The sequence below is a fragment of the Bos taurus genome, chromosome 19 (genome assembly GCF_002263795.3).
Source record: "Bos taurus isolate L1 Dominette 01449 registration number 42190680 breed Hereford chromosome 19, ARS-UCD2.0, whole genome shotgun sequence".
Taxonomy (NCBI): domain Eukaryota; kingdom Metazoa; phylum Chordata; class Mammalia; order Artiodactyla; family Bovidae; genus Bos; species Bos taurus.
The window spans coordinates 35,664,586-35,684,839 of NC_037346.1; the positions used below are offsets into that span (position 1 = coordinate 35,664,586).

At 37.9% G+C, this 20,254-nt stretch overlaps 1 protein-coding gene across 7 annotated transcripts in view; it reads left to right on the forward strand.

Annotated features, from left to right (window-relative positions):
• SPAG9 (sperm associated antigen 9) overlaps positions 1–20,254 on the forward strand; it is a 152,026-nt gene that overhangs the window by 19,423 nt on the left and 112,349 nt on the right. For 6 of the 7 annotated variants that reach the window (XR_009491559.1, XM_005220611.5, XM_005220615.5 and 3 more), the window contains exon 2: positions 11,799–11,919. Coding sequence is in view for 5 of the 7 variants with exons in the window: in XM_005220611.5 (XP_005220668.1) it covers positions 11,799–11,919 (121 nt within the window). In the remaining 2 variants the exon portion in view is untranslated. Of the gene's footprint in view, positions 1–11,798; positions 11,920–20,254 lie in introns of those variants that run through there. The other variant, XM_024980371.2, reaches the window with a different exon arrangement.

Genomic DNA, 20,254 nt, shown 5'->3' on the forward strand with positions numbered 1-20,254 from the left:
ATAATATGGTTTGTACTTTTATTTCTTAAAAGATACTATATTGAAAAACAGTTATATTTAAATGAACTGAGTTTAACAATAATTATTTAAAATAATGGAAATGTTTCTTTCCCCCACTTTGCAGAGTAAATGGGGGTGGTGGGTAATGGTAGATTCTGAGCAGTAAGTCAGCCTTTTATTTGGTGGTTTTTTTTTTTTTTAAAGAAAAATACTGTATACAAAGTTACTACTTTAAAGGTTGTAGAGGTTTTTTGCTTGTTTTTTGTCTGTTAATATCTTTCGCTGGGGCTTCCCTCATAGTTCAGTTGGTAAAGAATCCACCTGCAATGCAGGAGACCCTGATTCGATTCCTGGGTCGGGAAGATCTGCTGGAGAAGGGATAGGCTACCCACTCCAGCATTCTTGGGTTTCCCTTGTGACTCAGCTGGTAAAGAATCCGCCTGCAATTCGGGAGACCTGGGTTCGATCCCTGGGTTGGGATGATGCCCTGGAGAAGGGAAAGGCTACCCACTCCAGTATTCTGGCCAGGAGAATTCCATGGACTGTATAGTCCTTGGGGTCGCAAAGAGTCAGACACGACTGAATGGCTTTCACTTCACTTCACTATCTTTTTCCAATAAGCAACAGTCCTAGGGACTTTTTTTTTAGCTTAAGGACCATGCCTTTTCAAACGTTTGTTTTTCTCCAGAACATTGTGGCAGAACAGCTCCTATAAGCCATCTGAACTTGAAACCATTTTGCTTCATCACAAAGATTATTCTTTTTGAATCCTGAGGTGAATTTGTATTGTATACTGACTTTTTTTTTTAGAACTCTCAAACTCTCATTGCTCCCAAGAGAGTTTGTCTGGAGTCACATTTGTTGTTGGCCAATTAGTTATTGAAAGGAGAAAGGAGTATCTAATGAAAATGTATTGGTAACACAAGATGAAAAAGCCCATTCGTGGGCTTTTATCCCAGTCCCCTAACACTTTTTAAAAAAACTGTGTGTGAGAGTAGCTTAGAAAAACGGATGGATAAACAGGTGGGTTGTGGAGAGGTGTGTATCCTATACCAACATAGGGATCTGACAGACTCTCCTGTGTTGGGGGAAAGGAACCAGAATTCTCTAGGATAGTATTGTTTTGTAGTTTGAGAAACTGCCTCTCTCCTGCCTTGATTTTGATATTGCCCTAACCCTACCATTTGCTAAATGTAATGTGTAGGGTGGCCATTTTTATAAAATTACGCTGCTGGCAAGAAATTGAATCACATTAAATCAATGATGAATGCTTACAGGTTTCTTATGAGCATTCATTTACTTTTTTTTTTTTAACTGTCTCTGGCTAGGGTACAGCCTCCAAAATCCTATTTACTTTGCCTAAATAAAAGCTGTTATTCTTTTTATTTTGGTGACTGTGATGCAAGGTTGTGGCATCTTAGTTCCCTGACTATGGACTGAACCTATGCCCCCACAGGGAAAGCGTGAGTGTTAACCACTGGACCATTAGGGAATTCCCTAAAAGTACTGTTTCATGCAAGTTATAGTAATAATAAGCTTTCTGGAATGGATCCACACTTCAATATTCTAATCCTGAAATTCATCACTCTTGTATTTTAGCATTCAACTTCAGCAGGTCTAATACACGGTCATGGTGTATATGTAACATTTTCAATAGTTAAGATGTGTCCAGCTCCTTGTGACCCCATGGACTGTAGCATGCCAGGCTCCCCTGTCCTTTACTATCTCCATGAGTGAGTGAGTGAGTGAAAGTTGCTCAGTTGTGTCTGACTCTTTGTGACCCCATAAACTATATAGTCCGTGGAATTCTCCAGGCCAGAATACTGGAGTGGGTAGCTTTTCCCTTCTCCAGGGGGCCAGTTGTATATAATTAAAACTGAATTATCCCTTCACATTGATTTCCCTCTCTTTCAGTATTCCATTTCAGATTTTTTTGATTAACTGCATTTCAAAAAATGCTCTTGGAAACTTCCCTGATTGTCCAGTGGTTAAGCCTCCACATTCCCAATTCAGTGCACATGGGTTCAATCCCTGATCAGGAAACTAAGATCCTGCATGCTGTAATTAAGACCACATGCAGCCACATTAGGAAAAAAAACAAAAATTTTTGGTCAGATAAATGATAATATTAATGAATGCTTGATAGATCAAGCTTTTTCTGAGATGAAATGCAAGTAAATCAAGGTTCATCCTTAGCTCTTGAGCCACCTTTAAAGGGGTATAGGCCTACAGTTTGCATTTCCCCCTTTCCTTTATTAATTTTACATGTTTATTGCAAAAACAGAAAACCCAGGATCTTTAGACTTCCTTCTTTTTTTGTCGTTGGCTTCACTAACCCTATATGTGATCTTAGTTCCCTGAACAGGGATAGAACCAGAACCTCCTGCATTGGAAGTGGGAAGTCTTAACCACTGGACTGCCAGGGAAGTCTGAAGACTACTTAAGAATAAGGCTATTGAAAAAAGATAAAGTCATCCTAAATCCCATTACTGTTAAACAGCCATTTTAATATAGGCCTCCAAAGCTTTTCTTTTGCCCACTTACTTTTCCTCCAGTTTATAATTGTAGGATCACACTATAGATGAGGTAATATATCAAAGCTCTTAAAGTATGATAAAAGTAACACTTTTTTCATTCATTCTCTAAGGACTTTGATCCACATTGCTAACTTTGATGTTGGTTGTACCAGTTAGATTCCAAATAATGAGACACCTTTACAAATAAATATTCCATATGGTGCACTTGAATACCTCATAGGTAGTTTGCCTTGGTATTTAAAATAAATTCTATTATTCTATTCTTGTTAATGTTGTTCTGGTTCAGATCAGTGGCATGGCCTGGAGCTTTCATCTGGAGATCCAAGAGCAACTGGCCACCAAAGGGACACCAGCCCAGCCAGCCCTCCCAGGTGGGACGGGTGGGGGCTTTGGGGCAAAACATTGTAATTGTCTCCTCCTTGGATAAAGAATCAAACAGCCTTACAACCAAGAAATGGTGTGGACCCCCCAGAACCTGTGGTTTGCAGAACATAGGGAAAGCATCTCAAAAAGGAGATGGGGCTCATCCAGCTATGAGGCTGTGAGAAGTGAGGCCATATGGGTGGACCCCAAGGATGTGCACTCTGAGAAAGCACAGTGTACTTTCTGGTGTATAAAGTTCCAATTTTCCTGGTTCAGCTCTTAAATTTCACACCATTTACACTTAAAATACCCCAAGAGAAGTTAGCAGTGAAGCCCTATCCACCATGTAAACCTCAGTGTGGATGAGTCTGTCAGTTCATTTCCTGCAAGAGCTTCCCTGGCTTCTCTGGTGGCTCAGATGGTAAAGAATGTGTCTGCAATGCAGAAGACCCGGGTTCAATCCCTGGATGAGGAAGATGCCCTGGAGGAGGAAATGGCAACCCACTCCAGTTTTCCTGCCTGGAGAATTCCATGGACAGAGGAACCTGGTGGGCTATAGACCATGGTGTCGCAAAGAGTTGGACATGGCTGAGCAATCAACACTTCCTGAGAGAGCACATTTTTCAAGGCAGAAGGGGTGAAAGGATGAAGCTTACTGAATACCAGGGGAAAGGAAGGGTTATCTCCTTCTAGTCCCTCCTCCAGCTTTGAGTTCCTCTTCACTTTCTGCCATAAGGGTGGTGTCATCTGCATATCTGAGGTTATTGATATTTCTCCCGGCAATCTTGATTCTAGCTTGTGCTTCTTCCATCCCAGGGTTTCTCCTGATTTACTCTGCATATAAGTTAAATATGCAGGGTGTCAATATACAGCCTTGATGTACTCCTTTTCCCTCTATAAAAATAGAATTTATTGGCTAATGTAACTGAAAAAATAAAACAATTGGGAAATGCTGGCTCCAGGAAATATTGAATCTAAGACTCAAATAGTATTTCTCATTAGGGTTCCTTGCTGCCTCTGCCGCATGTTCTTTGTTTTCTTTTACGTTGATTTTGTTTTGAGGCATGCTCTTTCCGTCTCTTCAGCTGAGAAGAGGTATAATTCTTTCCAAAAACTAGCACGTGTCCCAGAGAGAGCACTCTGGTCAGTCTGGTTCAGGTTGTGTGCCCAGACCTAGGGAGGTGGAGTCCTCACTAGGCAAATTGTATGAGCTGAAACTGGGGAGAAGTTCTTCAAAGGAAGATAGTGTGTGCAGAATGTCTACTACAGTGATTAAAAAGTTTCAGGATAGATGAAGTAGGTAATAGCAAATTTCATATTAAAACTAGAGTGTATTTAGTGATATTTATTTCCTAACAGAATCAACCCTGTTCATTCATTGGAAGGACTGATGGTGAAGCTGAATTTTGGCCACCTGATGAGAAGAGCCAACTCATTGGAAAAGACCTAATGCTGGGAAAGATTGAAGGAGAAAGGAGAAGAGGGTGGCAGAGGATGAGATGGTTAGATAGCATCAACAACTCAGTGGACATGAATCTCAGCAAACTGGGTGATAGTGAAGGACAAGGAAGCCCATGGGGTTGCAGAATTGGACATAGCAACTGAACTACAACAACCAGTTTATTTGTGAACTATACATTTTTCTATATGAGTTTCAGTTTTTTTACTCTGAAAAAGTTTTCATTTATTCATTTGTTTAACAAATATTTGAGCACCTGCTATGCACCATTGTCATTCTTTGCACTGGAAATAGAACAGCTGCTGCTGCTGCTGCTAAGTCGCTTCAGTCGTGTCCGACTCTGACCCCATAGACGGCAGCCCACCAGGCTCCCCGATCCCTGGGATTCTCCAGGCAAGAACACTGGAGTGGGTTGCCATTTCCTTCTCCAGTGCATGAAAGTGAAAAGTGAAAGTGAAGTTGCTCAGTCGTGTCCAACTCTTAGCGACCCCATGGACTGCAGCCTACCAGGCTCCTCCGTCCATGGGATTTTCCAGGAAAGGGTACTGGAGTGGGGTGCCATTGCCTTCTCTGAAATCCAACAGCAAACAAAACAAATCCCTGCTCTCATGAAACCTACGTTCTAGTGAGGCAAGGCAGGTAATAAATAAGATAAATTACTGAAATATATAGGAACCAGAGACCCCACAGAGACTGAGCCAGAACTGTGTTTGAGTGTCTTTTGCAGAGGTATGGGTCAGCAGTGACCTGCTGCAGGGGCAGGGGCTCTGGGTGCAGCAGACCTGGGTATGGCATAAGCCCTCTTGAAGGAGGTTGCCATTAACCCCACCATAGAGCCGCCAGAACTTACACAGGACTGGGGAAACGGGCTTTTGGAGGGTACAAACAAAACCTTGTGTGCACCAGAATCCAGGAAAAAGGAGCAGTGACTGCCACAAGACTGACCCAGACTTGCCCGTCAGTGTCCTGGAGTCTCCAACAGAGGCATGGGCTGTCTGTGGCCTGGTGCAGGGTTGGGGGCACGGAGTGACTCCTTACATTGGAGGTAATGAAGATAAGGGCATGAAGGAGGCCAAACAATAGGGAGGGAACACAGCCCCGCCCATCAACAGAAAATTGGATTGAAGATTTACTGAGCATGGCCCCGCCCATCAGAATAAGACCCAGTTTCCCCACAGTCAGTCTCTACCATCAGGAAGCTTCCATAAACCTCTTATCCTTATCCATCAGAGGGCAGACAGAATGAAAACCACAGTCACGGAAAACTAACCAAACTGATCACATGGACAACAGCCTTGTCTAATTTCATGAAACCATGAGCCATGCCTTGTAGGGCCACCCAAAACAGATGGGTCATGGTAGAGAGTTCTGACAGAACCTGGTCCACTGGAGAAGGGAATGGCAAACTACTTCAGTTTTCTTGCCTTGAGAACCCCATGAACAATATCAAAAGGCAAAAGATAGGACACTGAAAGATGAACTCCCTAGGTCTGTAGGTGCCCAATATGCTGCGGGAGATCAGTGAAGAAGTAACTCCAGAAAGAATGAAGAGCTAGAGTTAAAGCAAAAACAGCGCCCACTTGTGGATGTGACTGGTGATTGAAGTAAAGTCTGATGCTGTAAAGAACAATATTGTATAGGAACCTGGAATGTTAGGTCCATGAATCAAGATAAATTGGAGATGGTCAAACAGGAGATGGCAAGAGTGAACATCAACATTTTTAGGAATCAGTGAGCGAAAATGGACTGGAATGGGTGAATTTAACTCAGATGAGCATTATATCTACTACTGTGGGCAAGAATCCCTTAGAAGAAATGGAGTAGCTCATAGTCAACAGAAGAGTCTGAAATGCAGTACTTGGGTGCAGTCTCAAAAATGACAGAATGACCGCGATTCATTTCTAAGGTAATGCTGAAGAAGCTAAAGTTGGACGGTTCTATGAAGACCTACAAGACCTTCTAGAACTCACGTCCAAAAATGATGTCCTTTTCATTATAGGGGACTGGAATGCAAAAGTAGAAGGTTAAGAGATATCTGGAGTAACAAGCAAATTTGGCCTTGGAGTACAGAATGAAGCAGGACAAAGGCTAACAGAGTTCTGTCAAGAGAACGCATTGGTCATAGCAATCACCCTCTTCCAACAACACAAGAGACGACTCTACACATGCACATCACCAGATGGTCAATACTGAAATCAGATTGATTATATTCTTTGCAGCCAAAGATGGAGAAGCTCTATACAGTCAGCAAAAACAAGACCAGAAGCTGACTGTGGCTCAGATCATGAACTCCTTATTGCCAAATTCAGACTTAAATTGAAGAAAGTAGGGAAAACCACTAGACCTTTCAGGTATGACCTAAACCAAATCCCTTATGATTATACAGTGAAAGTGATAGATTCAAGGGATTAGATCTGATAGACAGAGTGCCTGAAGAACTATGGACAGAGGTTCGTGACACTGTGCAGGAGACAGTGATCAAGACCATCCCCAAAAAAAGAAATGCAAAAAGGCAAAATGGTTGTCTGAGGAGGGCTTACAAATAGCTGAGGCAAATAACTAAAGGCAAAGGAGAAAAGGAAAGATATACCCATTTGAATGCAGAGTTCCAAAGAATAGGAAGGAGAGATGAGAAAGCCTTACTAGTTAGTGATCAACGCAAAGAAATAGAGGAAAACAATAGAATGGGAAAAACTAGAGATCTCTTCAAGAAAATTAGAGATACCAAGGGAACACTTCTTGCAAAGATGGGCTCAATAAAAGACAGAAATGGTGTGGACCTAACAGAAGCAGAAGCTATTAAGAAGAGGTGGCAAGAATATACAGAAGAACTATAGAAAAAAGATCTTCATGACCCAGATAACCATGATGGTGTAATCATTCACCTAGAGCCAGACATCCTGGAATGTGAAGTCAAGTGGGCCTTAGGAAGCATCACCACGAATAAAGCTAGAGGAGGTGATGGAATTCCAGTTGAGCTATTTCATATCTAAAAGATGATGCTGTGGAAGTGCTGCACTCAATATGCCAGCAAATTTGGAAAACTCAGCAGTGGCCACAGGACTGGAAAAGGTCAGTTTTCAGTCTAATCCCAAAGAAAGGCAATGCCAAAGAATCCTCAAAGTACTGCACAATTGCACTCATCTCACACGCTAGCAAAGTAATGCTCAAAATCCTCCAAACCAGGCTTCAACAGTATGTGAACTGTGAACTTCCAGATGTTCAAGCTGGATTTAGAAAAGGCAGAGGAACCAAAGATCAAATTGCCAACATCCGTTGGATCATGAAAAAAGCAAGAGAGTTCCAGAAAAACATCTACTTCTGCTTTATTGACTATGCCAAAGCCTTTGACTGTTTGGATCACAAGAAACTGTGGAAAATTCTCGAAGAGATGGGAATACCAGACCACCTGACCTACCTCTTGAGAAATCTGTATGCAGGTCAAGAAGCAACAGTTAGAACCAGACATGGAACAACAGACTGGTTCCAAATAGGGAAAGGAGTACGTCAAGGCTGTATATTGTCACCATGCTTATTTAACTTATGTGCAGAATACATCATGCAAAATGCCGGGCTGGATGAAGCACCAGCTGGAATCAAGATTTCCAGGAGTAATATCAATAACCTCAGATACGCAGATGACACCACCCTTATGGCAGAAAGTGAAGAAAAGCTAAAGAACCTCTTGATGAAAGTGAAAGAGGAGAGTGAAAAAGTTGGCGTAAAACTCCACATTCAAAAAACTAAGATCATGGCATCCAGTTCCATCACTACATGCCAAATAGATGGGGAAACAATGGAAGTAGTGACAGACTTTATATTTTGAGTTCCAAAATCACTACAGATGGTGACTGCAGCCATGAAATTAAAAGATACTTGCTCCTTGGAAAAAAGCTATGACCAACCTAGACAGCATATTAAAATGCAGTGTCATTACTTTGCCAACAAAAGTCTGTCTAGTCAAAGCTATGGTTTTTCCAGTAGTTATGTATGAATGTGAGAGTTGGACTATAAAGAAAGCTGGGCGCCTTGATGCTTTTGAACTGTGGTGTTGGAGAAGACTCTTGAGAGTCTCTTGGACATCAAGAGATCCAACCAGTCCATCCTAAAGGAAATCAGTCCTGAAAATTCATTGGAAGGACTGATGCTGAAGCTGAAACTCCAATACTTTGGCCACCTGATGTGAAGAACTGATTCATTTGAAAAGACCCTGATGCTGGGAAAGATTGAAGGTGGTGGAAAAGGGGGTGACAGAGGATGAGATGGTTTGATGGCATCAGCAACTCAGTGGACATGAGTTTGAGTAAACTCCAGGAGTTGGTGATGGACCGGGAAGCCTGGCGTGCTGCTGCCCATGGGGTTGCAATGTGTCGGACATGACTTAGTTACTGAACTGAACTGATAGTGTTTTAGATGAGGATAAGTGCAATAGAAGAAGAAACAAGAGAAGTAGTGAGTGGGTGTTGCAGTTTTAAATATGATGGGTAAAGAAAGTCTTAGTAAGAAGCTAACATTTGAATAAAGATATTAAGGAGGTGAGGGCAGAATGAGACATTTAAATATCTGAAGGAAGAGTATTAGAGGATGATGTCAGATAAATAAGAGTATGATTGATTATATTGGTCCTGTGGAGGCTATGGTTAAGGACTTTGGAAGAATGAAATCAGAGTATTTTCAGCATAGGCGTACACTGATGTGATTTTTTTAAAAGGGTCACCCTAACTACTGTGTGGAAAATGCATTGTAAAGGGACACAGGTGGAAGTAGGAGGCCAGTTTGGAAAATACTGCTGCTGCACTTATCCAGGCAATGGATAATGGTGGCACAGAGCAGCATGGTGGTGAAGATGATGAGAAGTGGCCAAATCTGAAGGTAGATTTGCCAGTGGATTGGATTGAAGTAGAATTTTGAGCCTGAGCAATTGACCATGGTAATTTAGTGAGCTAGGTAAGACCAGGAGGAGCAAGCTTTGACATGTTAAGTTTAAGGTTCCTTTTTTATTTTTCTTTAATTATTTATTTATTTTTGGCTGCATTGGGTCTTCGTTGCTACATGCAGGCTTTCTCCAGTTGTGGAGAGTGGGAGCTATCTGTAGCTGCAGTGAATGAGTTTCTCTCATTGCGGTGGCTTCTCTTGTGAAGCACCAGCTGTAAGGAGCCCTCAATAGTTGTGGTTTGAGGGCGTTAGGACACTGGGCTTAGTTGTTAACTCTGCAGCATATGAGATCTTCCTGGAGCAGGGCTTGAACCCTGGCATTGGTAGTTGGATTCTTATCCACTAGACCACTAGGGAAGCCCTAAGACTCTTATTAGACATTCAGATGAAGTTGTCCAGTGGGCATTTGAACATTGCAAATCTAGAATTCAGATCTGGGCTAGAGACTGAGTTAGAAATTTGGAGGTTGTTAGCATTCATTTAGCATTTAACATTATGGTCACTAGGTAATAAGAAGAAACAACGAAGAAAAAGAGTTGTGCAGGGACTGAGCTTACCGGCGTTAAGAAAGTGGGGACAAGAGGAGGAATGAAGACCAAGAAGGAGCAACCAGCAAAGTGGGAGGAAAACAAGGAAAAGATCAAATTGGGGGAAAATTTTTTTAAGGAGAAATGAGTAGTCAGTTGCCAGATGATGCAGATAAAACAATTCGTAAAACAAGATGAAGAGAGATTTATTGATAACTCCATAATGAGAGTGATTTTAGTAAATTTGATTAATTGAGATATTTCTAGCACGTGCTAGCATGTGGTTCAGGTAATTTAGAAGACTTCATTATTCAGAGAATCATTTAGTATATATTTATTGATATTTCATTATTCTGTACTTTTCTGTTTTACATGTTATAGGCTAAGTTAAAAGATTTATATATTTTCTTTGAAATGCATATTATAATGAAATAGATACATTTTCATAAACATTATTTTGTCATCTTTTCCCTTCTATATTTGGAGATTTTAAACCTTCAGATCAGATCAGATCAGTCTCTCAGTCGTGTCCGACTCTTTGCGACCCCATGATCGCAGCAAGCCAGCCTCCCTGTCCATCACCAACTCCCGGAGTTCACTCAGACTCATGTCCATCGAGACAGTGATGCCATCCAGCCATCTCATCCTCTGTCGTCCCCTTCTCCTCCTGCCCCCAATCCCTCCCAGCATCACAGTCTTTTCCAATGAGTCAACTCTTCGCATGAGGTGGCCAAAGTACTGGAGTTTCAGCTTTAGCATCAGTCCTTCCAAAGAAATCCCAGGGCTGATCTCCTTCAGAATGGACTGGTTGGATCTCCTTGCAGTCCAAGGGACTCTCAAGAGTCTTCTCCAACACCACAGTTCAAAAGCATCAATTCTTCGGCGCTCAGCCTTCTTCACAGTCCAACTCTCACATCCATATATGACCACAGGAAAAACCATAGCCTTGACTAGACGAACCTTTGTTGGCAAAGTAAAGTCTCTGCTTTTGAATATGCTATCTAGGTTGGTCATAACTTTCCTTCCAAGGAGTAAGCGTCTTTTAATTTCATGGCTGCAGTCACCATCTGTAGTGATTTTGGAGCCCAGAAAAATAAAGTCTGACACTGTTTCCACTGTTTCCCCATCTATTTCCCATGAAGTGGTGGGACCGGATGCCATGATCTTCGTTTTCTGAATGTTGAGCTTTAAGCCAACTTTTTCACTCTCCACTTTCACTTTCATCAAGAAGCTTTTGAGTTCCTCTTCACTTTCTGCCATAAGGGTGGTGTCATCTGCATATCTGAGGTTATTGATATTTCTCCCGGCAATCTTGATTCCAGTTTGTTTTTCTTCCAGTACAGCTTTTCTCATGATGTACTCTGCATATAAGTTAAATAAACAAGGTGACAATATACAGCCTTGACGAACTCCTTTTCCTATTTGGAACCAGTCTGTTCTTGTTCCATGTCCAGTTCTAACTGTTGCTTCCTGACTTGCATACAGATTTCTCAAGAGGCAGATCAGGTGGTCTGGTATTCTCATCTCTTTCAGAATTTTCCACAGTTTATTGTGATACCCACAGTTAAAGGCTTTGGCATAGTCAATAAAGCAGAAATAGATGTTTTTCTGGAACTCTCTTGCTTTTTCCATGATCCAGCGGATGTTGGCAATTTGATCTCTGGTTCCTCTGCCTTTTCTAAAACCAGCTTGAACATCAGGAAGTTAAACCTTAATTAAAAAAAATTTTGGGGGGCCATGCTGTGAGGCATGTAGGATCTTAGTTCCCCTGACCAGGGATCAAGCCCATGCTGCCTTAGTAGATGTACAGAATCTCAACCACTGCACTGTCAGGAAAGTCCCCTAGACCTTTACATGAGACCGTTTTGAGTAGTTAATGCCTAATTGTGATTCTTGATACCAAGAAACACGGGAGTTTATAATGTTAATAAGTTTCATTTATCTAATGAAAATAATGTATTTTTTCTTCTTTATTAGAAATTCATTGAATTTGAAGACTCTCAAGAACAAGAAAAAAAAGATTTACAGACCAGAGTGGAATCTTTAGAATCTCAAACAAGACAACTTGAACTCAAGGCCAAAAACTATGCTGACCAGAGTAAGTAAAATATGTTAAAAGAGTGGAATGACTCATCCTGACATTTGACTAGGATTCCAGATATATGCTTGGAATTGTCACCCCAGACTCAAGAGAGAGATCTGAGATCTAGTTTTAGTATTTTTTGTTCACATTTTCATGTTGTACCCATGTCTGCAGGAATGACCCAAGTCAGATACCTATAGGACTCTCTTCTTCACTTTACCTCTCGGGTTTTGTTTGTAGTTTACATTGAATAGTAGTTAACATTATACTGTATCCATTATACAGGATTCTGGAGTGTGTACATGTGGATCATTTCTTCAAATTTTAATCAGCAACACAAAGTTCCATTGGTTTCTGTATTGCTTTGAAATTTAAAAATTAAAAGAATCTCTAGCTTTGGAGTATGTATAAAAAATTACTGAATTCTCTTTCATTCCTCTCTAATGGAAAACTGAGGGCATTTAGGGCTACAGAATGTCATTTTTCAAAATCATTTTATTTTTAATATAATTTCATATATTCTTGATTCAAAAATAATGATTGTTTGTAATTCTATAGACAAGTTCCCCCTTTTGGCTAATGAAAGTGGACCTAATTAAGTCAAAATTCAAAAAAGAAACATCATGGCATATTTTCATGTTTAATTCAGGCAGGTTGCTCTCCAGTTTTTTCTCCCAGAATTGTAGACTTTTAGAATTCTAGGGAACAAGAGATGCCCAGCGTTACTCTCCCCACATCACCCTTTATGGTCACATAGCGACACTGCTGTAAAAGCACTGGCATTTATGAAGAATAACTTTCATCAGGCTTAGAATGTGTGTAATAACTGCTGCTTTTAGGACTCTGGAAGATTTCAGTAGAGCTAAACTTAGAATCATTGGGATTTTGCGTTTTAAGCATTTTAGAATTCAAGGAGAACTCACATGGCTATTAAGCAGACGTCGTAGAAGGGAGCCAATGGGTATTTGGTAATGGAAGACAACCAAAATGAGACAGAGTGAGTGATGTGTCATGTTTTTTAGGCTTGTAGATACCTTGAGTGCTGTACTGTTCCTTTGTTAACTAACTTGATTGTGTTTTCATATCAGAGACATATTTTAGAACAAAACACTAAAGCTACAGTTGCGACAGAACAACCCTCTCACTCTTTTACCTGTACATTTTCCTCTTCACTTCTGAGGAATATCAAGTTTTGTGTATGAAAATTTTCTTTTGACTTTGAAAGGAACACCCTATCTAGAATCTTTTGATGCATTAAATAAGCTGCTTCTGTGATAGGAAATTATTAAAGGAAGAATTACCTTATACTTGATAACAGTAGCTTTTACACTTGATCTTAGCCAAAAGGCCAAGAAGCAATAATAACAGTAGCTTTGAAAATTAATATTTTATCCAGTCTAGTGAGTCATACCTACCTTTTTTGGAATTGTCATATTCTTTGGTATCCATTCCCTCATTTCTCTCTCAAAAGTACTGTACTGGTTACCATGGTTACCATGCGATGGACATGAACTTGGGCAATGGACATGAACTTGGGAGATGGTGAGGGACAGGGAGGCCTGTTGTGCTGCAGTCCATGGGGTCACAAAGAGTCAGACACAATTGGGTGACTGAACACAATTGGGTGATTTTTAAAAATACAGTGTCACTTAAAAATAATTGACAATTCTTTATGAAAGGGATGAGTAAATTATTCACCAAATATTGGATGTGGTCTTGAGCTAAATTTGATAGGAAAACTTTATTTTTGTTATTAATATAATATTCTAAGAATTTCTCCCCCTGGATATCTGTCATCCTCTGCTTTTTTCCTGCTTTTCCAATTTGAAATAAATCTTGTCTAAATAACAGTTAAAGAACTTAAAACTGTGGTTAATCAAAATTGACCATTCAAGTGCAAAACTAATAATCTCTTGGTCCATGAGTTAAGGCTATCATGAGCCTCCTTTTATGAATGCTTTGGGACTTGCTCCCTTCTCCTTTGATACTTCAGAATCTTTTCCATCTACTTGTTTTCCTCTCTCTCATATTTTTCTCTGAGTGAGTATGATATGAAATCTAAGAATATCTAAAATTTTTCTTCTCTTTATTTTACCACATTTTAAACATCTGAAAAAAATTGTAGGTAGGAAAACATAGTTTGACCTTTTTCATTTTACTGCTTTAGTTTTTGCTTCCCCAGGTCTCCAATTTTGTTTTTTAACAAAGTTGTTGGTAAGAGGTAATTTTAAAGTATCTTCAGTGCTTCATCTTACAGGAAAACTGGGACTGGGAAAATGTTTTGTAAAAAGATGGAAGCATGTATAAATGGATGATGTCAGAGTATATAAATTCTTTTTTGTATAATAGGATACATAATATCTTGACTTTAATCTTAATTCTATTTTATATTTTAAGACTGGGTAGTGATTTTTATTAGAGTCAATGTAACCCAACATCTTTTTTTTAAATGTGTTTTTTAGTGTTCTGAACATCTATATTTAAGCATTTAAGGCCAAAGAAATTACTGATGATGATACCTATAGAGAGGAAGGATGGATCAGTTTTTTCTGTACTATTTTTTGAGTCCATATGATAACAATATCATCTAGTTTCCATGCTTGGTTTTATAAATATGTTAGAGTCTTTAACTTTAAAAGACTGTCAGTTTTGATTGACGTGTTTGAGGGCACATACCCTTTGTAAAAAGCAGTCTCAGTGAAAGTCCAAGTTCTGCTTTCAGACTACTACTTGTATTAAAGGGGGAAATTTTTATGTAGTTACTTGCTATTTGAGAAGCAAGAAAAAGTCAAGAAATAGGAACTGAATTAAAGGACATACTTGACAACTTTTAATACTATGGAATCTATCAGGTTTTTGTGGTGTGATTTTTAAATTTTTGATGATACAAAAATTTTGTTATAATTTTATGGTCATGTTTGATTTTGGAGATTTCTGGTTGCTCTCTTATAAAAAATTTGAACTACCTAAGAAATATTCTGGCTTTTCAAACATGAATAAAGCATTTTTCAAAAGGACACATATTGTTTTATTTGAGAATAATATTAACACCTCTTGGTAGTTAACATCTTGTGAGCCTTAAGGAAGAATTTGAAATACATATGGAGTGGTATAAGGAAGTTGTGGATTGAGGCCTTTTTGGTGCTTTTCAGCTATGAAAGGTGTCTGCAGTCAACCTTACCATTGATAGTGGTAGCAATGAATTCTTCATCAGAAAACACTTTTTGTATTATTTCTGTTATATACTGATTATTTCTATTTTTATTAAACCAAGTACTGTCTTGATTAAGTCAAGTAAGTACAGACAGTTTAGTAAGTTAAAAAATATTAAACTACTACTGTCTGCCTAGCATTTAGCCCCTAGGTATGTTTTGGCACAGAACAGCATGATATGGTCATTGCAGTAAAGGAAATCATAATTTTGTGGGGGAAAAAGGTTATGTGTATGACCATCTCACCTTTCCATATGTATCATGCTTTTATATCACTACATAGTGTGTACATAATTTTTTATCTTTAACATTATCATAGGTATTTTCCTTATTGTATAATCTTTAATCATTATTTTTAAAAATTTGTTTTAAATGAAACGAATATTTTTAATGGCAAAAGGTACAATTCACAAAGAAGATAGACATCATAAACCATTAGACACCTTAACAAGAAAGATACATAAAGCAAAAATCAGAAAAAATAATTATAGTGAGACATACTAACATTTGAGAATATTTTATCAAATGCAGAAAAAATAAGAATAGAGCATATTGAATGATGTTAATAATTTAAATATAATAGATTTATATTTAATTAATATCATATCCTACACAAATATATTTAAAATTTTGTATCTCATACATTATTAGACATCCATAGGACACTTAGAAAAACTGACAGAAAGATAAAACTAGTAAATTTCAAAAAGTAGAATTCTTTTGTGTATTTGTGTGTGATTCAGTTATATATATACACATGTTATTTTTGAAATTATTTTCCATTATAGGTTATTACAAAATCTTGACTATAATTCCCAGTGCTATATAGTAAACCTTTGTTGCTTGTTGTGTATCTATTTTTTTTTAATTAGAAAGCTAGCATTCTATTCATACTAAGTCAAACAAGTGGAATCAAAATGTCATAAATTTTTTAGTTAGGCAAAAATTTGTAAGTTTTCTAATATATATATGTATTATGCATATTTTTTAAGATATATGTATACAAAAGCTTTTCTACTATACTAAAGGCTTGAGAAAGAAAATAGATGGAGAAATTGGAAAACAAACTAAATGAAATTGGAACACTGAATATGAAATAGAAAAAGTGAAACAAACTAGATAAAAATAAAAGATCCTCATATAGTCCAGTTGTTTTTAAATATGGCTGCTCTTGGAGAAGGAAATGGCAACCCACTCCAGTGTTCTTGCCTGGAGAATCCCAGGGACGGGGGAGCCTGGTGAGCTGCCGTGTATGGGGTCGCACAGAGTCCGACACGACTGAAGCGACTTAGCAGCAGCAGCAGCTCATTAAAAACACATCTGGAGCTCTGAAAAAAAAAAAAAAAAAGCAATAACTGGGCATTTGTATTTTTCAAAAAGTTCCAAGATAATTCTGATATATATCTGGACTTTAAAAAGTGCTTACAGGGAGAAGGAAATGGCAACCCACTCTAGTACTCTTGCCTGGAAAATCCCATGGACAGAGGAGCCTGGTAGGCTACAGTCCATAGGGTCGCAAAGAGTCAGGCACGACTGATCAATTTGTCAATGTCAATGTCAAAAGCTAGGAGGGATGGTGAATATACTTTAAAAATAATCTTGAGACCCACAAATTTTGCTCTTGTCTGACTAGAGAAGGGCCAAATCCGGTAAGACTGAGCTCTCTGCTCATTGTTATATCAAGAACTCTAGCATAGTTATCTCCTGTGTAGATGTAACTGTTGATTGAATTAATGGAATTGAATAAAATCTTCTTTCAATCAAAATAAAAATAATTACAGGTTTTTCTATTAAATGGCAGTTTTGGGATATAGAATTCTAATTCTGTTGACCAGTCATGATACAGTGGTATTAAGTGAATAATAGTTACATAATCACAATAGTAAAAGATGTTTATCAATTTTCATAATCAATAACCAGATAAAAAATGAAAGATAATTGCAATTGCAAGTCATAATGGGAACATGATTAACCTAACAATAAAAAATAATTACATACAATTTGGGGGGGGGGGTCAAGCAGAGTGATGTGGGAAGTGGAAGTGTGTACATGAACATGTTTTCATCTGTTCAGCCAGTCTATGTCTTTTGATTGGTGCATTTAATCCATTTACATTTAAGGTAATTATTGATATGTATGATCCTATTACCATTTTCTTAATTGTTCTGGGTTTATTTTCTGTAGGTAGGACTTTTCCTTCTCTTGTTTTCTGCCTAGAGAAGTTCCTTTAGCATTTATTGTAAAGCTGGTTTGGTGGTGCTGAATTCTGTTAACTTTTGCTTGTCTGGAAAGCTTTTGATTTCTCTCCATCAAATCTGAAGGAGAGTCTTGCTGGGTAGAGTATGCTTGGTTGTAGGTTTTTTCCTTTCATCACTTTAAATAAGTCATGCCATTCCCTTCTGGCCTGATAGGAGTTCCCTTGTAATTTGTCATTTTTCCCTTGTTGCTTTTAATATTTTATCTTTATATTTAATTATTGTTAGTTTGATTACTATGTGTCTCAGTGTGTTCCTTCTTGGGTTTATCCTTTCTGGGACTTCCTGGATTTGGTTGATTATTTCTTTTTCCATGTTAGGGAAGTTTTCAGCTATTATCTCTTCAAATGTTTTCTCGGGTCCTTTCTCTCTCTTTTCTCCTTCTGGGACCCCTATAATGTGAATGTTCATGCATTTAATGTTTAATAATTATTTTTTAAATGTGTGCTCACACCCCTCATCCCTCAATAGAAGCTATACCATCTATTGACAATTATTGTTTTCCCTGAGGAACTTTGCTTTCTCCTTTTCTCTGAGAATTATTTAATGGCTACTTTGGTTTTTTACCTTGGCTACTCAGAAATTCAGAATAAACTTTTGAAGTACAGCCATAACAACTGGTTTGGCCCATATTACTTGAATGGTGTGTTTAAATTGTTTTTTCCTCGGTCCAAATTTTATACATATATAGTGAATTGTTAAGATACCTAAAATCTTTCTGGAAAGAAGGAATACATGAATTATAAAAAGTAAATGTAGGTGAATTAAAAAAAATAAAAAAATTTCTATTGGTTGGCTGGACATTTTTTCCTAGTGTAGCAACTCATATTATAATGAATATTTTTGTCACACCTGGATTGCCCTCTTTGGTAATTTTCTTAGGATATAGTTGGGCTTCCCTGGTGGCTCAGAAGTAGGTCAAAGAACATGAGCAAAGTTACAGAAGTGGGTCAGAGAATATGAACATTTAGTGGGTTTTGGTATTTAGTAGTATTTGGCCATTTTTAATGTGTACAGAATTGGCGAAGTAAGAATTAGTAGCAAACTCCATTTAATTTTTTATAACTCATGAATTTGAATCTTTATTTACAACATATTAGCCCCCAGAGTTGTTACAGAGCTGTTTATTATTTATTTGATTTTTTCCTTGGGAAAATTTTGTTGCCCTCAAGTTTAAAAGAGATGCTTTTTTCTTGAATTGTGTAGAAAATGGCAAGATTTAGTGATTTTAAGCAACTTTGATTCTACCCTTTCTTCCTTTGAATGAAAATCCACTTTTTAAAATTAAATGGAAAAATGCTTTTGACACCTGAAAACATTTTATGGTAGAGTTTTATACTCTGACCTTTCTATACTTCTATCTCCCGTATTTGCTTTTCAAGTTTGGCATTGATTTTAGTCTAATGAAATACCTTCAAGTCTTTACCTGAAAGAGTTACTGGAAAGAGAGCTCTTCTTATTGATCATAAGAATTAGCACATCATTAGATGGAACATAGTGGGAAGGCAATAAAATCATTAACATATTTTTAATTTTAAAGGAATAAATGGCTTAAAACATACTTCACATTTGAGAATTATTATTTAAAAGTAAGGGCTATCTGTTAATGATATGGTTGATAAAGTAGAATTTTCACAACACAGAAGAAAAACAATCGTTTTCAGTTAACAGGTATAATTTCACACCAAAGTTAATAGTTGCTGTGCTAAGTCACTTCAGTCGTGTCTGACTCTGTGCGACCCCATAGACAGCAGCCCACCAGGGTCCCCCGTCCCTGGGATTCTCCAGGCAAGAACAGTGGAGTGGGCTGCCATTGCCTTCTCCAATGCAGGAAAGTAAAAAGTGAAAGTGAAGTCGCTCAGTCATGTCCGACTCCTAGCGACCCCGTGGACTGCAGCCTACCAGGCTCCTCCATCCATGGGATTTGCCAGGCAAGAGTACTGGAGTTGGGTGCCTTTGCCTTCTCCGAAGTTAATAGTTGAGAGGACCTAAATATTTTTTGTCACTATTTCTTAAGTTATTAAAAAAACCAAAAATAGCTTCAGGCCAATACAGAGCTTTATCAGCATTTTTACTGTACTTTGCAATTGGCAAAGAATGTTAATACTTTCAGAATTTCAATAATACTCTAATAAGTTACTTCTGTTTTAATTTTATCTTGTCAGTAGGCAGTCCCTTTCTACATTATTTTTAGAGTGATGTAAAGAGATATGATGATTTATATTTTTGTTGAAAGCATATTTGTTAAGGTAGCTTTAAAGTTTCAGATTTATATTTCCTGATTTTAAAAAATGACAAAAATAAAATTTACTATATAGAAAGTTTTTTATAGTTCATTTAACTTGAATCTAGTTCTTTGCAATACTAAGAATATCTGTATATTTAATAGGCCTTATATAAGGATTTTTTTTAAAGAGTACATGAGAGGGAAGCAATTTGTCACAGGATATGCAAGATAGTATTTATGCAAATACTAACATTTTATTGCTTCTGCTTCATTAGGTAATACCTATGTGGCCTTCAGATCTGTTTTATGTTTTTTTAATCTGTATTTGGAGTGTTTGATTTCTGTAGACGTGTTGTTGATTGAGAAGGTTGAAGTTCATAATTAATACCTAGAATAAAGTTTCATGGAAAATTAATTTTATGAGTAAGAGCTAAAGAATTGATGGTGATTTAGCTTAGAGAACAGAATAAGCATGAATGGTTTGGTTCTTCTTTACTAAAGAAATGAGTAAGGAAGATACCAAGTTGTTTTTCTGTAAATTTGGAAGATTTAATCAGAGAAAATGAATTTGCTGTTTTTGGTTGATCCTGAGGAAGTAGTTCTTGGTCATGAAGATGATACATAGGAATATGTGCTGAGGGAAAACATGGATTCTC